Source organism: Lampetra planeri, chromosome 2, assembly GCF_965212315.1.
Source record: "Lampetra planeri chromosome 2, kcLamPlan1.2.h2, whole genome shotgun sequence".
NCBI lineage: Eukaryota > Metazoa > Chordata > Hyperoartia > Petromyzontiformes > Petromyzontidae > Lampetra > Lampetra planeri.
The window spans coordinates 9,315,660-9,336,746 of record NC_136108.1 but is presented as its reverse complement, the minus strand read 5'-3'; the positions used below and the strand labels follow the sequence as shown (position 1 = coordinate 9,336,746).

Genomic DNA, 21,087 nt, shown 5'->3' with positions numbered 1-21,087 from the left:
TAAGGAGAAAAGAATTCCTCAACGCTGGGCAATAGGGTCTCTAACGCAGCCATCGTTGCCATGGGTCGCTCCACGGCACACCACCCAGGTGTTTTCATTACAGCGCCAATGAAGCCGGGAGGCCTGGGCAAGGGCGTATCTCATCTCTGACTGAGCCGCCGCATTTGCCGTGCCATGAAGTGACTTTGTACGAACGCACGTGCGCTCCTTATTCCAATTTAATAGCGAAACGATGCTAAACATCTCTGCGGCATATACGATATTTGCTCGTGGGAATGTGCTCCGTGAAATGCGATCTTATCATCTTAGAGGAGGGAGAGCAACCCAAACTCGATCTGTGTGCCAAAACCATACATCGTTTAGAGAAAAAAAAGGCTGCTCTAGCCTCACCCCTTGCGAATGACCGCGTGAGATTTTTTTTCGCGTTTACAAACCTTCACCCTGAGATTGATGATTTATGAGGCGCTGAAGTTCCAATGTGATATTTGTGTTAAAACCCTTAACCACAAAAGTGTCTTGGGATTCTTCGATGTGTATACCCTCTCATTCACCACGCCGGTCAGTGCGGGTTGGTGACGGAGCCGTGGGTCCTATGCCGAATCAGAGAGCACTCGCCAAGGGTATTATTGGCCGTGCCTGGGAATCGAAATCTGATCACCGGGTTTCATAGTGCAGTAACGACTCCTCCACCGCTACACACAACCCGTTATTTATATTGCGAGTTTAATCGCATCATTGTCTCCGTCTAAACACAAACTGAAAGTGTGTACACCTTGCGCAAACCAGATGCTGGGTAAACACGGAAGGCCCGCACCGTGGTGGATGTATTTATGTTAAAACTTCGTTTGCACCGTACGTAGCCAGCCGTGCTAATCGTAGGTGTGGGGGAAGGACAGCAAACTAAACACAAAATTAGTTATAAACAAATGGGTTTTCAATCTAGATTTGAAAGGACGTAGCTTCAGTAGCTTCCTAATATCGGAAAGCAGAGCGTTCCAGACGGCCGCGGAAGCGCATCTGAAAACGCGCGATGCAGTGGTTCACCGTGATACACCCAGCCTTGCAAGAAACCACGGCAGTGATGAAGCGTCGCTGGCAATGGACCCCGGTGCAAATAATGGAATAGAGCCTCATGTCCAATCCCCACCACCACCACCACATCTTTGTAGCCAGGCTCCTGCTGTGCCCGTCTGGTGCAGTTGCATCGCATGCACCCTCGAGACCTTCGCCACCGCCCCCACAGCGAGGACGCCTCGCATCAATCGACCACGCAGCTCAGCGTGCGTGTCTGAGTACGGAGCGTGAAACCGCGTCAATGGGGCCGCCAGAGGCAGAGCGTGCAGGCCACTTAATCCCGAGAACGAGTTGCTCCATCCCCAAATCAATATCCCGGACCCAGCGCCGAGTTGCGCGGCGCGGTCGCAGCTGCGCTCAGGAATGCAGCCCGCCCTGTCGGCTTGCGCTGCAGTGTCATCTTCTTCTTCCCCCTCGGAGCTGAGCACGACCCCGTGTTCGTCGTGATCCCACCCACCTATCCACATCTCCAGCTCCCGCCCCCCACCTCCCACCTCGCACCCAGCTCTCAATTGCTCTTTTTGTCCGCTCCGGTCACTGCTCCCACCGCTCTCGGGAGCAACTGCGCTCCGCGTGTGTCTCGTTCGCTGAGAGCTCCTCCCGCGCGCTCTTCCTCGCGACGATGGGACACGGCGCGCGCCGCTGCAGGGCTCAAGTCGCGGTGGTGGCCGCGCTGACGCTGATGTGGCTGGCGCCGCTAATTAAAGGTACGCGGACCTGATGTGAAGTTGAGCGGAGTGGAGAGGTTTGGTGCGGTTCGGGGAGGGCGCAGTGTTGCCATCGTAACGATTCTGTCGCTACACCCAGCGATTCATTTGGTTCCCTGCGTAACAATCTGACCTGTGAAAGCCACTACATTTGTGTGTGCTTTATTTGTTGCAGGGATGATCCCGTTGAGGCAGTTACCACGGCGTTTTACAAAGTAGACGCGTGGTGCGTGAGCACGGAAATAACAAAACAAAGGCAAAATACATCAATATCGAAGAACACGAGTTCAGGGTCCCCCTAGAATATCGTGCAACTAACAAACTAGGTATTTAAAGTAACACCGGTATAGATCAACAATGCGCGTGTAATATAAGAGCAAGAGGCACCGGGAAAAAAAGTTACGGACATTGTCAAGGAAGCTTGCAAAGTAAGCGGATTTCTGGGACAAGGGCATTTCCCGCAACTTCCGACTCGCGCGTTTGGCTACGTACGGTGCGAAAGAAGTTCAACATAATACATTACGTAGCTTTGGGAGCGGTTCTAGGATTGTATTAAGGATGATTCATCACTTACTATGTTTTATACAGTACTTGGTAATGTGTATATTGTCACAATTGCAGGTATTATATATTGACCTTCTTTCGCACCGTACTTAGCCTACCGTGCTAAAGGTATGTGATGAGGGCGTGATAAGAACCCTGCATGCGTTTACTAGGTTTTAATGATACGACTCCAGGTGAGTATGAAGAATTACGTAACAAGCTACGTGTACTTTCATAATAAAGGTTTTTGGGTTAGATCGCTACATTTAGAATGATAAATGTTGTGGATTCACTCTTCAAACACACCGGTGGGCTGAAGAATCAACTTATTGGAGTTTTGTTAACGTGACACATTTTTTACTGGTTGGCCGTGTCGGGTAGTGGAGGATTGCGACACATTTCTACTTACACGATTTATATACTGGTCGCGAAAGCCCACCACGTGCCACGTGTCCTTTGTTTAATAGTTGGTACATTGTTTCGTGACCCTTGTCACGACCTTCTGATCTGCCCCTCCTGGACATCTGTGAAAAAAAGCGTCATAGCTATAATCGGATTCCTCCAGTTCAAATGAATATTCTGATTCTTACTTTAGTCGTTCTATCCAGCGAATCGCCACTCGCAGGAGTTGGCAACGCCTGGAGGGGGAGGGGGGTGTGGGAAGAAGCGATGGAAGTTTGAGTTTTGTGGTTGGGCCGAGCTGTTGGTTGTTGTATCGCGACGCGGCACAGACGACACTTGTGCCAATGCCAAAAGCGGTGATACATTAAACCCTCTTGATTTCCAGAGGGACGCCCCTGCGGATTCGTGTGGCGTAAATAACGCGGTCAGTTTACTCGTTACCGCTATGGAGTGGGTGCTTTTGCTTGTGAGCGCGCACCTGTAGCAGCATCGCTGTTGCACGTGGACTGCCGTGTGCATTTTAAAGTCACGAAAAAAAATACCAGTGAAATTTCAGTTAAGCCCCCCTCCTCGCACCCCCTTCCGCACCGCCCTCAAGCAAAATTAAGTTTCCATTTGAACTCCAAAGACAAATGTCCCCCGTATAGGCGGAACAAACTGTCGGGGAAAGTGCTGACAGCGAGCACCTATGAAGGTCGGCACGACGCCATGAAGGGGTGGGTGGCCAGCACCACGCCCGGCCGCATTTTTCTCCACAGTGGCGATAATTCTCACGACGTCGTGAGAATTATTTTATTATGTTTTATTTTTATTATTTTATTACTTCCCTTCTACGTGACTTTACCGAAAGAACCAAGAAAATGTCAATATTACTCAATCTCAATATAACTCAATCGCAATATCTCAAAATTACTCAATCTCAATATTGAGCAACCTAAATATTACGTCGGCAATTGCAGAACCAATCTGGAGCAGCCCTGATGGACGACTGCAGGACTCGATGTTTCTGTCATTCTCTTTGGGTGTACGGGTGGAGGTCTCTGCGTGAGTTCAAGGGAGGAGTGTGGTTCACAGTGCCCCGTTCAGGGTCCGAGTGTGCGTGGGTTTTTATTTTCTCAAAATGCGTTGCTCTGAACTTTCAAATGTCCAGACGCCTATTTTGACATGAGGGCGCTGTGTACGGTATGTTGCCTTTGTTAGGTGGTGACGCAGTGGTGTGTACACTGTGCTATCAAGCCAGCGAACCAGATTTCGATTCCTGGTCTCATTTAACATCAGTGACGAGTGCTACATGACCCCCCCCCCCTCATCCCCACCCACCCTTCACTATCCCGCACCTACCAGTGTGGTGAAGTATTGTAAAACTGCAATCCCAGTAACAAACACGACGTGGAGAGAGGCCTTCCTCCAACATCGCTTTGATTGGCTATTATTTACATCAGGCCACCTTATGAGTCACGGAAATTACATAAAACAAAGTAAGGTACTTAAATGACATTTAACTGAGATTGCATTGAAATATGGTGTGCAGCACTTGAGTCCATACACATCGAATACACTTTTTTTTCTTTCAAACGCCCCACTTGATATATTAAAACGACAAACTACCATTCACTTTAAGGGTGCGCATACAAATCTTCAATTCAATTGTAAATCGCGCATTTGCTATACATAGGTGTGAATTATACACACATACAACGCGTTTTTATTTTCAATCCACTGCTGGATGATGGCCTCACCACGCCTTGGAGACCGTGAGGGATATATGACCATACTTCACCATTCCTGCTAGTCTGGGTCGGTTGAAGGTGAGGTCGAGGGTAGGAGTGGAGGAATCAAGAACTACAGTGGATTGTTCAGCACAGCCCTCTACGCCTGTCTTCTTAGGCATGGCAGGCACCCATCCAAAGCACTATCCATGTTCAAATCTTGCTCAGCTTCGGGGATCTATTTAGTTCTAGGCGACTTTCATTTTCACCTCCCCAATGCACATCAGCGTTCAGATTGCATTGCCACTGTGAATCGTGTATAGCTTGCGTACACGTAGCAGCACTATTATTTGAAAGATTGCCAAGTAGCTGTCACTGTCGCAGCCTTTAGGCATTAAGAGATAAGGCTTACCCACTGCGCGGCTATCATATGTACCTTCTTGACCCGTGGAAGAACAAAGTACAGCACTGCAGTTGAGTATAGCTATCATTCAAGTGAGGGATTCAATTCCCACTTGATATTTTCCGGATCGCTGCTAGGCTCGTGGAGTTGGCACGTGACTGACTAATTAGGCACGGCCACACCGAGAGGTATACTGGATGTGGAATGCCGAGTACCGGGAAAATTGACAGTGTTATCGTTTCAGAGTCCCAGACAGACCCGGCTGAAAATTAAGCCCCACTGCAAATATGATTTAATTAAATGGTGAAGAAAAGGCCCTCTGACAATTGTTTGTCGTACACTGACTACGATATATATTTTTAAGTTACTGTACCTCAATGCTCTGAAGAAATGTGTTTCCTGCGTCAATTCTACAACAAAAAACTCTATCTCAAAATCACCACACCTGGTATGATAACCGTGATGATGACATTTCATCAGATAAGTCTATCCCTCAACAGTCAATTTGATGCTAAGAAAGATCGCCTTCGCTGATGAAAGGGGTGGTGACCGGTGGTCAAGACGAACGTCAGAGGGGCAGCCACAAGAGAAATGCACGCGAGAGGATGCCGACCGCTGAGATGGGGTGATGAATTCAGCTTGGATGGATTGTTCCTTTGATAGATCGCAGGACCGTGTGAGACAGCGACGGCTTGGGTAGGTCTTCATCCAGCAGTGGAACGATCAAGGCTGATGATGACTTTGGTTCGTCATCACCACCTATGAAACCGATTACATGATTCTATGCCATTTAAATTTCTGGTCAAATCAGGACAAGCATATTATCATGCCATCCATCTCACCAAGGTCTCCCTATCTGCGTTATTGGCCTCATTTTGTCTCTCCTTCCCTTTGGGTTGTGCCACGTGGTTATCTGAAATGAACATGGGGGCCCTCTCTCATCGATCGTTCGGGAGACATTTTGAGTTAAACTCGGATTTACTTTGGCCTCAATTATAAGCAAAATCAAACTTCTTGCATAAAGACACCTTTCGCAGCAGCAGCACCTTCCCAGAAATAACTAGAATGAAAGTTGCGATGATTAACATCCGCCTTATTTTGGCATTAATGTACCTGCATTGGAAATATGAAAAGGCATGGTATCAACACACACACAAATATCCACCGTGAAACTGCAATAACTAAGTGTGCAACGTATAATGGATAGTATGCTACACTGCGGGGAATGGTGATGCTCAGTGTTTTATATTTGGATGTTTTTTTTCTTCCGGTTTTTTTCATTTTCCATCTGGAACATACTCCCGGTCTCGCAAGAGCGCCGTTGTTTTTAAAATATGATGGAGCCAAGTTTTGGCATTGCCCGTCAACCAGACATCACACTCGGCAGGGCAATCCGTGGCTACGGAGCTCAGAGAAATGGCTTGTCAATCATTAGGTTACAACAAGGAACGATTGTGAAACTTCAAAACCATGACAAAAAAAACCCAATCCATTCACTCTGCAGTTCTGTTTTGAAAACTACAAAAAGACACACCACTTCTTTTATGCTGGACAAAAAAACTGAAGAAAAAAACTCCACCGTGAAGAAAGCATTTTTTGAGCCGCTGCACTATAAACAGCAGCCACGGTCGTTAAAAAAACACACGCTCACAGTTCCATAGGTGTTCGTTCAACAGTGGCGTAACTCTTCTTGGTTCTTTCGGTAAAGTCACGTAGAATGGAAAAAATACAATAATAAAAATAAAACATCATAAAATTATTCTCACGACGTTTCGGCCACAACGCAAGCAGCCGTCCTCAGGTGGAGAACAGGTCTGTCAAGTAGACAGAGTCTGAATGACACATCTGTCTTCTCGACAGACCTGTTCTCCACCTGAGGATGGCTGCTTGCGTTGTGGCCGAAACGTCGTGAGAATTATTTTATGATGTTTTATTTTTATTATTTTATTACTTCCATTCTACGCGACTTTACCGAAAGAACCAAGAAGATCAATCCCTGCAGTCACGAAAGCTTTAAATCGAAATTTAGTGGCATAACTATCGAGAGTGTGCAGGCGGTGCAACTGCCATCGCTCGAGGCCCGCGGGCCGGTTTCAACTGCCGCGCCGAGAGATCAAACCGGCCAGGATGCTCGAACCATTACACCGCAGCAACATCCCCTGCCACCGCGGGACCTTCCTTCCCTGCGTGTGCGCTCTGGCTGCCGCGTGAAGCAGCCCGAGACATCTGCTCGTTGGCGGAAAACGAAGGCGGGGGGGGGGCAGCCCGTGCTGTTGGCGCTGCGAGCGCGTGCGGCCCCTGGGTGGGCGGCAGGGATTCCCCGCCGGCGTGAGACAGCTGGCCCCTTCTGTCCCGCCGGCTGAGTGAGCGCTGCTGTGCCCAAGTCCCCTGCGGCACCCTCGTGGAGGGACAGAGCCCTGGCGTGGGCCGCCCTTGGGCAATGCTCATCATTACTGTGGCAGCAGTAGCAGCAGCAGCAGCGGCGCTTGTATGTACGCTGCATGCATGTTGAACTTCTCTCGCGCCGTACATAGCCAACCGTGCTAATGAAAGGACAACAAACTAAACACAAAACGGCGTTCTAAAGAAATACATTTTCAATCAAGATTTTAAAGGACATAGCTCCAGTGGCTTCATAATGTCGGAAGGAAGAGCGTTCCAGACGGCCGCAGAGCACATCTGAAAGTGCGCGATGCAGTGGCCATCTCTGTTCAATGGCTAGTTTGGAACATAGTTCTAGGAATTTTTTTCGCATAACCCAACTTTTCAAACGTGTTCGTAGAATAATTAGAAATGTGGGTACATTATAATTGCAATTATTGTGGATAGGTCTACCTTGTAGTCTCGTGGTAGTGATTTACGCCGATAATGAAGCCCTCCCAGCAGCGTTCCAGAAATTATCGAGTGAGAAATGAATCCCTGATCATCAGCCGTGATGAAAAGAATGATAATTACTACATTTATATATAGCGAATGAGCAATCAATCATACTTGTATTTACAGTACACTTATCACTGAGTATAAAGAGGGCATGTGATTCATGTGGAAGAAGTATAAACAAGCCAAGAATAATGAATACATCTTCTATGAATATTTGATTGCTACCAGCCCCCAAGTCGTCGCCATATCTTACGTGTCTGTAATGCAAGAATCGATCTAGCACCTGCACACGAGCTGACTTAATCGATGTATCTCATCGGTTGGTCATGCTACCACTTAGCAGTCGAAGAAATAACATAATAGAAGCATCCCAACAATGTAACCATCCTTTTTTATAAACGTATGACTCACCCTATCGTCCGTGAACTTTTCTGATTGCTTTAATAGCAATCACTTACAGACCTTTGCCATTCCGTGGCTAATGGCAGGCCTCCCCGACGTGCCTGTCATTGGCATTATTTTAATATACAATACAGGTCAGTAGGGGTTGATGATGGGGGTGGCGGGAGGGGGGAGTATCGGTTCGGATATAATTCGCCACTAATGTTAGCCACGGCCAGGAATCGAGCTCAAATAATCGGATGTGTCGTTCAATGACGTTGCTCCAATCAACTTCATATAGATGGTCTAAATATACCCCAGTCGGCGCGTGTAACATGTGCATTCCTTGTTATTAAATGCGCTGTTGGACGAGGGTGTATATACGCCCTGCAGGTCCTGTAGCTCATTTGACCACTCTTGACCACACACACTTGGTAGCGCTTGTTGATTAAGGTGGAAATCATAGACATGGGAGTACAACGGATTTGGCTGCACCGTCCTCTGCTGGCCGCCACCCAAGCCTGCAGTCTTATCGCCTATAACACCCGTCACGCATGCTGGTCGGACATCCCCATCACCATTCAGTGCTCAGCCACTGCTTAGCTCACGAGGACGGGACGAGATCTGGCACAGTGTCTGGACGATTTGGTCATTTATATTTCGGTGGGTGGGTGGAAAATAAATATGCACCCACATGAAATGAACATCCATCTCTTAAATGTTTAAAAATGAAGACAAAGAGCTCCCCTCCCCCCGTATAGCCTTAACAGACTGTTGGGGCAAGTGCTGTTAGCGAGTAGCACCTATGAAGGCCGGCACGACACCCGAGGGGGCGGGTGGTCAACACCACGCCCGGTCGCCTTTGTCTCCCTCGTGGCGATGTTTACACACCGCACTAGGTACTCATTCGACCTAGGGGAGGTCCAGGACTAGATCAGATAATACAATCGTCAATAGTGTTTAACGTGAGCAGGAATCGAACCTGGATTGCCGGGTTCGTATCGCAGCGCGCTAACAGCTCTGCACAAAAATGGTTAAACACACCCATTAAAAAATGGTCAAATTCATACATACGCACCTACTAAAACACATATACTTGGATAAAATGAAAAGCTAATTGGTTCATGGACTTGGAAGCTGCTACTTTCATCATAGCTGCTTGAGCTATGCACAATGTGGATGACAATGTGGGTGTCATAGGTGCGTGATTCGCAGTGCAAATTAAGCGCGCAGCTCTGCAACTGTGCGTGTGTGCTGCAAAGCTGCACATTAATAAGACCGCAGCTCTGGAACTGTGCGTGTGTGCTGCAGTGCTGCACATTAAGCAGACCGCAGCTCTGGAACTGTGCGTGTGTGCTGCAGTGCTGCACATTAATAAGACCGCAGCTCTGGAACTGTGCGTGTGTGCTGCAGGGCTGCACATTAATAAGACCGCAGCTCTGGAACTGTGCGTGTGTGCTGCAGTGCTGCACATTAATAAGACCGCAGCTCTGGAACTGTGCGTGTGTGCTGCAGACTGCACATTAATAAGACCGCAGCTCTGGAACTGTGCGTGTGTGCTGCAGTGCTGCACATTAATAAGACCGCAGCTCTGGAACTGTGCGTGTGTGCTGCAGAGCTGCACATTAATAAGACCGCAGCTCTGGAACTGTGCGTGTGTGCTGCAGAGCTGCACATTAATAAGGCCGCAGCTCTGGAAATGTGCGTGTGTGCTGCAGAGCTGCACATTAATAAGGCCGCAGCTCTGGAACTGTGCGTGTGTGCTGCAGAGCTTCACATGAATAAGACCGCAGCTCTGGAACTGTGCGTGTGTGTTGCAGAGCTGCACATTAATAAGACCGCAGCTCTGGAACTGTGCGTGTGTGCTGCAGGGCTGCACATTAATAAGACCGCAGCTCTGGAAATGTGCGTGTGTGCTGCAGGGCTGGACATTAATAAGACCGCAGCTCTGGAACTGTGCGTGTGTGCTGCAGTGCTGCACATTAATAAGACCGCAGCTCTGGAACTGTGCGTGTGTGCTGCAGACTGCACATTAATAAGACCGCAGCTCTGGAACTGTGCGTGTGTGCTGCAGTGCTGCACATTAATAAGACCGCAGCTCTGGAGCTGTGCGTATTAATAAGACCGCAGCTCTGGAACTGTGCGTGTGTGCTGCAGAGCTGCACATTAATAAGGCCGCAGCTCTGGAAATGTGCGTGTGTGCTGCAGAGCTGCACATTAATAAGGCCGCAGCTCTGGAACTGTGCGTGTGTGCTGCAGAGCTTCACATGAATAAGACGCAGCTCTGGAACTGTGCGTGTGTGTTGCAGAGCTGCACATTAATAAGACCGCAGCTCTGGAACTGTGCGTGTGTGCTGCAGGGCTGCACATTAATAAGACCGCAGCTCTGGAACTGTGCGTGTGTGCTGCAGAGCTGCACATTAATAAGACCGCAGCTCTGGAACTGTGCGTGTGTGCTGCAGAGCTGCACATTAATAAGGCCGCAATTGTAGAACTCTGCGTGTGTGCTGCTGCACGCATTCTTAATGGTGCACCGGGGAAAGAGAGCGGCTTTCCCTGATGATTACGGCGTGTTTTATTATTAATAGGCAAACGAACACTTTTGTAATTGGATGCACGCTTTATTGAAAAACAATAGAAAACTTAACCCGGCGTAGGCAGCATACTTTCACAGCTCATCCTGCAGTATTGTACCAATGTACAGGATCGCATTGCACCCGGGGTGTAATCGGAAATAGCTTCGATAGCACGCAACAGAGGCTATGGTATGTGTAGTATATGTATCATGCAGTACAGCAGGAAAGCCTTAGCCGCGAAAAAAATTGCTCCAAACGTTATTGTTTTGTTAGCTTTATTTAACAACAACAATGAACTCCAAGGTGCAATCATCTTCACTGTATCCAAGACATTGGGAAAGGTGAGGGATAAGACGCGAATAGGCACCGGACATTACATGTCAGAAAATCCCAAAGTAGTCATACGTAGGAGGTGCATATTTTATGCAAAAAGTAAAAGGAAAAATCCTAATTTGTCTTTTTTTTTATCAATTAGAGTTCCTTAGCTGTGAGACACGGGTTTCCCACTGCGCTATGACATCAACCACCTAAGTTCGATTACAGGGAATGACTATAACATAATATAATATGGGGAAAGCTATCATGCAGCAGTGGATTGACCAAGGCTGTGAAATCGGCGAAGCCTCGAACGCAATGCACCACGTGCACACTGCCTCCTCCTGTCTTATGCCATTGCCGAGAGAATGTTGCTCTCTCATACGAAATTAAAACTATTTTTACTTTACCAGGTAAGGCCCACTGAGCTACATAGCTCTTTTTTTAGAAGCGACCTGGCCGCAAATGATAGCTCAACGAAGTGGCTTATCGTGTGAAATTTTCTAGCAGCCAAATACTCCAAACGCACGTTTGTGAATGTGGAGGAGGAAAACCGGAGGACTCGGAGAAAAAGCCACATGACCAAGGGGAGAACATGCAAACTCCAAATATACAGCAGGCGTCAGGGTCGAGATCGAACCAACGACCTCCTGTATACCAGGCGAGGTAGTTAACATCTGGCCACTGTGCTTGCAGCCCATCTTACCCGAGTGAATGTGAAATTGCATTCTGTGCTCTGGTAACCCGTAATTTTACACAACAGAGAGTGAGAAAGTACACCGCCAGTTTTTCAGGTCGCCCGATCCGATGAGAGCGATCAAACACGATGTGCGATTCTCAGAGACACTAATAATATAATCCCATTCCTCTAGAATTACTGTCAGCTGTGCCCCTATGGTAGGAAAGGTTATGCCACTCTCCAGAGGTATGGAGTGCTCTCCTTTCCTTCTCACTGCATCTATGCCAACTGTGTCGCGATGTATTTATTTCAATTCTGCCGCTCGTTCGACAGTCTGATTCTTCAGCTTGTGTCCGTCTCGTATCGAGTAATTATCGAATCAAGAAGACGTCCTGTTCTTACGCGGTGCTAAATGGATCGCTACATCCCAGGACCATGAGAGATGCCAACGGGTGTGGGAGGCCTTCGTCCAGCAGTGGATTATGGCTGATGAAAATGATGATGAACATAAACATGAACCAAGAAATTTGAGTTGAATTCGCAGCCGTGACTCACATCAGTGGAGAGTTACATATTTCTTAATCGTCCCTGGGCCTTCCCCCGTTTACCATCCCACACTGACCAGCGTGGTGAAGTATGGTTAAATAACCTCAATGACCGACATGAACGGGGATGCTTTCATCCAGCACTGGATTGACAAAGGGATTCAAATGATCATTGTTATTTTATGTATATAAAAAAAAAGGTTTCAAATTCTGTCTTTTGTCTTGTGTGTAGCCCTCTGCTATCCACCGTGCTACAATGGAGGTACCTGCTTGAACAGTAACCGGTGTGCCTGTCCCAAGGGATACATGGGTGCGCGATGCACCATCGGTATGTATTTCCTTTATCTTACCATCCACCGACACGTGTGCACATTACATACATTTTTTTCAGTTTTTGCCATCTGCATTTAATAAAAAAAAACAACAATGTTTAGTTTTACATACAGCGTCGTTCATGCAAATCAAACCTCACAATCGCCGCGGAACTGCAGACGAGCTGGAAGACCGCAGCAGTGAGCTGGCGCATTCATAGATTGCCCAAGCTCTGCAGATCTCAATATATTAAGATTTTTCAACCAAATAATGAGCGTTTATTTGTGGCAGATTAAGAGGTCTGTATGTGTGTGTTTAGCAATAAAAAGTGATAACAAGGCCAATAAGGCAAGAAGATCCTTTGCATGTGACAACCACCTCTGGCTCATTTCTGGAAACCCTTCCTCTTAAAAAGTGTGCTCACGCTATGTTCACGTGAAAGTGTTTCTACTCCATTGTCACTCAACACTGCAGTGTGTACTGCATATCCTTTAAAATGGTTCCACGTGTAATGACTCTTAACACTTAGCGTGTAATTTGTTCATGGTCTGACAAATTAGGAAAAACGGGATTGCAGTAAACAAAATATATAACTCTGACCGTCAGTACATCAATTCCATTTGTCGTGTCTTCACACGAAGGTAAACCTACCGTCAACGTGTTTGAATCACAAGGGGGTATTTCAGACTGGTGGATAGAAACACACCATCATTAACAACGGTCTCCCATACAGCGCTGTTGGGATAAGCACTGTTAGCAATAACATTGCCCATTAAGGTTGGCATGGTTACATGAGTAGGTGGTGTGGCAAACACCACGCCAAAGGGGCCGTCCATAAATGACGTCACGCACCTAGGGGGGGAGGTCAAACATTTGTGACGATGTGTGACGAGGGAGGGGGGGTAAAAATTCGTCAAAAATCGCGTGACGTCATTTATGGACGGCCCCAAAGCCGCTTTTGTCGCCCCAATGCTGACGTTGTATCCACAGCACACCAGGTACTTATTTAAGTCTGATCCGACATAATTGAGGCCCAGAAAGTCACCGTTGTGACCACATACACACGCACGAACATTCGCCAATGCGTCATCATCGCCACTCCGATCACTTAGCGGCCAATGACGACGACGATGTCTGGGGCAGCGCGACCCTATGCGAGGTTTCTGCCGACAGCTAAAGGCTCAACTCTTTGATTCTTTGGGTAAAGTTACGTATAAAGAGAAAAAAATAATTTAAATAATAGCATACGACGTTTCGATTGCAACACAAGCAATCATTATCAGGTATAAATGAAAACAAACCTAGTATACTTAGAAATGTAATGCAATACAACACAGAGAGTCGGCTAATTTAGCATGGCTAAATGTAGCATTCTCTGGAAGAACGTAATTAACCAGATAAGGTGTTGACTGTTATGTTAGCCGACTCTCTGTGTTGCATTGCATTGTATTTCTAAGAATACTAGGTTTGTTTTCATTTATACCTGATGACGATTGCTTGTGTTGCAATCGAAACGTCGTATGCTATTATTGCATTTATTATTTTCTCTTTATACGTGACTTTACCGAAAGAACTAAAGAGTAATTCCTGCAGTCGCGAAAGCTCAAACTTAAACTTAAAGGCTCCTCCCGTGGTGTGCCTCTGGCGATGCCCCCAAACAGCGCTGTGCCGAGAGGGCTGCGTCAACGGCGGGCGCTGCGCGGCTCCTGGCGTGTGCACCTGCAGGGACGGCTACTCGGGCCTTCGCTGCGACAAGCGTACGGCCACCATCTGCTGCTGCTGCCTCTCAAATCCCCGCCGTCAACTCTTCGTAGAGAGAGAGATTGGGGGGGTGGGGTGGAGTGGGGGAGGATCCGATCGGGATTTTCCTTCGCTTTTCTCCCCTCTATCCTCCGCATTCTCAAACTGCAGTTTGTGGGCCGGTCTTCCACGGTCCATTCGAATCTCCCATTAATCGCCATTGAAGTGTAAATTGGACCGTATCGCTGCATTGTATTGCAGGCTGCTGATTTTGTGGGAAGTGAAAAGTGGGCCGCAGAGAGGTGCATTTACTGGCTTTACAAAACATCTGTTGTAGCCGATATTTACCTGTGTACTAGAGGACATCGAAAGAACGGATTAACTCCTTGGTAGGCCAGTAAGCTGTACAATGTGGTTATTTAGATACGCGTCGTGTCTATCTGTTGATTTGAGAGCTGGAGCGAGACATTCTTCCACGTAAGCTGGGATGCTTGATTTGTCACATCGTGTTCCCTGAAACGTCACAAATAGCGGCATCAAATGACTGCATCTAACAGAAAGATCCATGTTTAGAAGTCTGTCTCCTTCCTGTTTCACTTCCTCGTAATGATGAATATATATACATTTTTCAGTTGCAGGTTAATGTATCAAGATGCGTTAAAATTGGGGGAAAGATACGTGGCCATACGTCATTATACCCTGGTCAATGCAGATTGGTGAGGAAACTCGCCCGATAACGTGGATAACCACACCACACCACTTGCACTCAGATGACCCCAACCACTCAGCACCGGGAGGTCTTCATCCAGCTGTGAATTGATCGTGGGTCAATGATGAAATTCAATGTTTAAGGTGTAGTAGCGGTGCAATTGTTAGCGCAATGCACTATGAACCCAGCAGCGACTCAAGTTTGATTATTGATCAGTAGCGAGTGATATCTGAACTACTTCTGGGCACCTACCTGTCCTTCACCAATCCGCACTGACCAATGCGGTGAATGATGGTCAAACAATCCCCATGGAAAGAAACAGCGTGGTGGAGGAATTTATCCAGCAGTGGATTGACAAAGGTCTGCACATGTATATAAACTGTTTAGTGGCAAGCGATTGGACGACATACTCTGAGGTTTTTTCGGTAAAGTCACATAGGTAGAAATAAATAATAAAATAATATAAATAATAATATAAATAAAATAATAAATCACGACGTTTCGGAGGCAACACAAGTCTCCGTCATCAGGTGGGACCGTCACATCTAAATTTACTGTATCGAGATACAAAATACAGCTAAATTTACTGTTTCAAGATACAGTAAATTTACTGTATCAAGATACAGTAAATTTAGCTGTGACGGTCCCACCTGATGACGGAGACTTGTGTTGCCTCCGAAACGTCGTGATTTATTATTTTATTTCTATTACTATCTCTAGTATTTTATTATTTATTTTCCCGAAACGTCGTGATTTATTATTTTATTTCTATTATTATTTCTCATATTTTATTATTACTTTTTTACCTACGTGACTTTACGACACATTTTACCCAGCAGGATGGCGGTAATTGTTGCACATGCAAAAATAAATCGTCTCGCCAGTTCGCAGTGTCATGCTGTGCGTCTTCATGTATTTGTGCCGTCTGCCTTTTTGCTCAAGCCAAGTGCGACGTCCCGTGTAGTCACCGCGCTGTGTGCGTCGCACCCGGCACGTGCGAGTGCAAGCATGGATCTCACGGGAGGTACTGCGAGAAATGTGAGTTGCAGGATCGTCGTCATTAACAGCACCGTCACAAATGCCAAAGCGGCTCCATGTTATTGACAGGTGTAGTGGCGTAGCGTGGTTGGCATGGGTCAAAGGGCAAGACAATCAGTGGGGGGCCTCTTATTCAATTCCCCTCCACTATGTAGTCCGGCACCTGGGCCCTTTCAGCCTATGGGACCATCCATAAATGACGTCACGCACCTGGGGGGGGGGGGGGGGTCAGACATTTGTGACGATGTGTGAAGAGGGGGGGGGGGGGTTTGAGAAATGTGACGTCACATCAAAATGCGCAACTTTAAATAAATATAAACAACACCTTCTACTTAAATAGACTTTTTAATAAATGTTTTCTCCTACAACATCAGAGTGCAGCGCCACATTAAATACGCACTACAATGACAATACCTTAAAGCGATTTGAAGCATGTTTTATTTTTTTTGGGGGGGGGGGGAAATATTTTTGACGTCATATTTGAGGGGGGGGGTTTGACTTTTTGTGACGCCGTGTGACGAGGGGGGGGGGGGGGGAAATCGTCCAAAATTGCGTGACGTCATTTATGGACGCGACAGCTCCGCAACTGCACATGCGCATCATTCATGAACCCTTCGTGGTCTCTTTTGGTGTGCTCAATAATTGTGGTATGCTCCGACAAATCAGTGCATGTGTGAACACGGCTTCATTTCTCATGGAATATTGCACGGGACCCTCCAATCCCCACCACCCCACCCTCCACACTCTCTCGAAGCTCTTCTGTGTAACCCATGCTGTAATTACACCGACTAATTGTGCAAACACCATCGAACTTAACGGTCTGAGATCGTGTTATTTTGAAGTAATATCATGAGTTAGCATGGTTGTTCTCAAGTCTCAACTGCTATTCCCCATTGGCACCCCAGGGTGACACTTTAAAGTTAGCCAATTATTACATGGATGTAGCACATATTAAATTGCATTCTGACTGAAACTTAATTGTGCCTACAAATGGAGATGTTTGGCTAATGTGTGTAGGTATAAATTGGGGATCATATTAACGCGAGTCTGAGAAGCACCGCGAATAACCAAACAATGGATTATATTCATGCAATTTGCAATACTGAGACTCGCACCAATTTATTTACAGCATGAAACAAGGGAATACAACAGCCTAAACAACGGTTTCATTATGTATCAATGTAGAGTATGTATTATTTTGAATTATGTGGTGAAGTGGGGAAGAGTAGCATGATAGTGTTCAGCCTACTGCGCTATGAACCTGGCGACTTGGGCTCGATTCTTTGCTACGAATAACATCAGCGGTGAGTAACGTCTGGACCAGTTCTGCATTGAGCAGTGTGGTGAAGTATGGTCAAACAAGCCCCATTACTGACAGGGAGGCCTTCATCCAGCAGTGGATTGACAAAGGGCCGTAAGTTACTATTATCGTTGCTAATGCGCAGTACTTGCTTTAATTCTTGTGGTTTAACAAAGTGGGCGTCTTTCTCGAGGGAGGGTCTCTGCGTCTCCTGCCACTCAAGAGCACTGGTTGCTCTGTTGCCGTTCGTGTGTGACCTTTCAGTTAAATGCAGATCCAAGTGCCTGAACGGTGGTGCATGCGTGGGTCCAAATCGCTGCAAGTGTCCTCCGAATTATGGCGGCGCTCAATGCCACAAAGGTACGGACTACATCTCGCGGAACCTGAGGTCACCCCCTGCGCAAGAAAAAAAAACGGCACATAGCACGCAGTTTTGTCTCATCGTCAAAAAAAAAACCTGTTCAAGAAGAATCCCGATAAATGTTCCTGCCCAGCAACTTCGTGCCGTTGAAAAAGTATCGAGCTGGATATTGTTTATTTAACGACTGTCAAAACTAAATGCAGTGTTTTCTATACGCTGATATTCTAGCACCTCGTGTTTAAAGTTTTACATGTCTATCTGAGGGCGCCCCCACCACCCCCCCACCTCCACCCCGTTCTCATTCACAACAAACCTCTCTTGTTTTCCCAAAGCACTCTGTCCGAGTCCCTGCAAGAATGGGGGCAGGTGCTCTGATGGGAGGTGCATTTGCCCTGCTGGGTTTCAGGGTCAAACTTGTGAGAAGAGGTGAGAGCAAACGAAAGATATCTTTTCATGCAAAACACCTGGCACAATCGGAGGGAGCTCCATACGTGAAGCCTCCTGTTAACCACAAACTTCACTTTGCGACATATCACAAAGGATTCAAAGTGGCTTCCGACGAAATTGAGCACCCAGTGGCACTCTCATCTCCTGTTTGCTACCTTGAACCTGAGGCAGAAATTCACACAACACCGCTACGGCAGGGGTGAGTCTCTCCGTCGGACAACCGCTGTTGGCTTCCAACAAAGTGGTACTCATTTTTTACGATCCCAGAGGGATGATTAGCTTAGGCAATGTAAGCTAATCAACGCAACGGGCATCCGATTGTGAAATGAACGCTCAACTGCTGCGTCTCTGGATTGTTTTTTGTTTGTTGCAGTTGCACCCGATTCAAGAGCCGAATGGCTCACAGGGCTATACCTAATAAATGAACTTGAACTTGATACGCGTAGCGGCGCTGGCACGGTGGTTCACACTGCACCTTGAAAACGGCGACCCGAGTTCAATTCCTGGCCACGGCTAAGACCCCGTGGTGAATAAAATCTGATGGGCCGTGGATGCAATGGATGGGGCAGTGGCAGCCAACGCAGGGTAGTATAACGCCTGAAGGGACGTTCGCTGTGGAGATGGAGCAATGAGATGAGCTCATGTGTAGGAACTAGATTAATTGCTGCATCGTGAGCTTATGGAAGATTGGCGACGTGGGGAAGTCCTCATGAAGCAGCGAATCGATCACTGCTGCTGCTCTTAATGATGATGATACAGTCATTGAATACGGTGTAAAAAAAACACTCAAATGTAAACGCATTCATCAAATCAAGAGTGTCCATCTGAACAATCACCCATAACATCATCACGTTTGTGTTGAGCACGGTCGGCTACGTACGGTGCGAAAGAAGTTCACCATACATTCGCTAATTAATCCAGTTTCTCGTTGCCCTCGTAGGAGCCACGCGACGCACGCAAACGTCGCTCACCAACGCCGTCAAATGCCCCAACAAACGTGCCGAGAGCGAAAGGGGGGACGCTGTGGCGTAGTTGCGTCGTGGCGTGTCGCCGGCGAGCGCTGCTCTCCTCTGTGCTGCGTCGTGTGCCCCCCCACCCCCTCCTCCACCGCCACAGGCAGTGTGTGATGAGCACGATGTCGCAGTCGTTCCGTCGTGGATACAGCCAGCTGAGCAAGCACCACGTGGCTGTCAGCTGTGGTCCCTGGAGACCCCGCCACGCCTGCTACCAGCTCAAGTCAGGCTTTGCACATGCAAAGGAGGGTGGGGGGAGGGCAGAGGGGGTGCCAGATAACATGCTCGCTGCGCCATACGCACATTTTAATGACATATCCGACGTTCGGTATGTGGGTGGTTGAAACGCACTGCGCATAGCCTTACCGAATGTGCATTGTGTGAGTATTTCTTTCGGTAGAATTTTATCAGGCGGCGTGCACTCGGAGGCGCGCGTGCACCCGGGTTTGATGATTCACACAAGCACAGTATAGTTTAAAAAAATTGTTGGTTACTTTGAAATATAATGAGCCAACTTATCGGTCGGCAACATTATCTAGAGAAAAGGTACCTTATATTTCAGACGGCATTCCAAAAACGATTAACTAAATAACACATTGCAAATCATATCACGTGACTAACAAGCATTGGATTTTTTTTATATTGCTGTGCACTGCATGTTAACGCACACAGTGCTCGTACGTTTCATTACAGGAAATCCTATACGATGATCTACAGAACATTCTACCGCACGGTTTACGTGTGTGGGAAGGACCATTTCTCAGCGGACACAAACATCTGATGCCCTCCCGCTCCATTGCTTCAACACAATGCCTGAATAGCTACCGCTGTAGCCTTTAGTAGCCTACAATAATGCATGCTTTTTTTCGTATCATTGTATTTAGCAAATGCCTTAACATTTTCAAAAGTGCAGGATCATACTGTTTTTTGACCGTGTTTTTTTAATCATTTCAAATGTGCATGCATTTGAATCACAATTGCAAACATCATACCTCGAAATATTCCGCGTAATTACGTTTAGTGATTCACACACGGTAATAAATATGTGTAATGGTGCTATATCTACGGTTGTGAAATTTCAAATAGTGTTACTCAAACGTGTAAATAATGACGATACCAAATGATAATTGGAACAATTATTTACACAATGAAGGGTGCAGGATGTGATCATCTGTGCACAATGTTATGCGCAATATATCAAAATACCTATTTTAGTGTTGCTTTTAAAAGGGAGTGTACGTTACAGGTTACGTAGCTTTAATGTACAATGTGACCTCTGTTTTCTTGTTTAGACACCGAAAATAACCATTGTTATCATGACAATGTCATAGCATGATGGCTTGTAATCGCCGATGGCTTTTAAATTGCTCATGTTTTATAGTAGACATTCGGTTTGCATTTCATATAGATAACTGATATTCTACGATTATTTGTACTTCTTGTAGTAACATGTTTTTTACATGTTTTTTACATATTTTTCCTCAAAGCAAGTGTGACTACTTACATTACACCGTGACATATTCACGATTGAATGACGTGGTTTCTTAATTAACTAGTTTTTATTAAACTGCTACACTGCACCGATTAATATTGAGGTTGATCTACAACCACTTTATATGAATACATCGATCATAAAGATGATAAATGATCCGTTTGTTTGTGTACTGATTTATGTTAACAATATGACCGCACGATCAGTGTTTCTTTTTAGCTTAAACCCTCCGGTGGAAAGCGCATGAGAAAAAGTCATCTTCTTTTACATTCGAAAGAAACATTTTGGCATTTTTGTCACCAATTTTAATACGGCTGCCACCACGTGCACAGAAGACAGAGCAGCCAAGGTATCCTTGAGTCTGTGTGAAGCTGTGAGGTGTCACCCCCTCGTACGCGTGGTGGGTTTTCTCCGGACTTTCCCGTTTCCTACCACATGCCAAAACACGCGTCAGTGCCATT

General features: G+C 46.6%; 1 protein-coding gene across 1 annotated transcript; it reads left to right on the top strand.

Moving 5' to 3' along the window:
• The first annotated feature begins 1,594 nt into the window (after positions 1-1,594).
• On the top strand, positions 1,595-20,782 carry LOC144733458 (uncharacterized). Its single transcript, XM_078615368.1, has 8 exons — positions 1,595-1,781; positions 12,447-12,542; positions 14,188-14,283; positions 15,918-16,013; positions 17,578-17,673; positions 18,007-18,100; positions 19,238-19,357; positions 19,828-20,782. Exons 1-8 carry the CDS (start codon positions 1,697-1,699, stop codon positions 19,913-19,915), a joined length of 771 nt encoding a protein of 256 aa, XP_078471494.1. The 5' UTR covers positions 1,595-1,696; the 3' UTR covers positions 19,916-20,782.
• The last annotated feature ends 305 nt before the right edge of the window (positions 20,783-21,087 follow it).

Excerpts from the sequence above, each read along its gene's own strand:
- LOC144733458 (XM_078615368.1), top strand. The coding sequence starts at position 1,697 with ATGGGACACGGCGCGCGCCGCTGCAGGGCTCAAGTCGCGGTGGTGGCC. Across the intron at positions 16,014-17,577 it reads CGGGAGGTACTGCGAGAAAT|TTAAATGCAGATCCAAGTGC; the intron begins GTGAGTTGCAGG and ends GTGACCTTTCAG. Across the intron at positions 19,358-19,827 it reads CACGCCTGCTACCAGCTCAA|GAAATCCTATACGATGATCT; the intron begins GTCAGGCTTTGC and ends GTTTCATTACAG.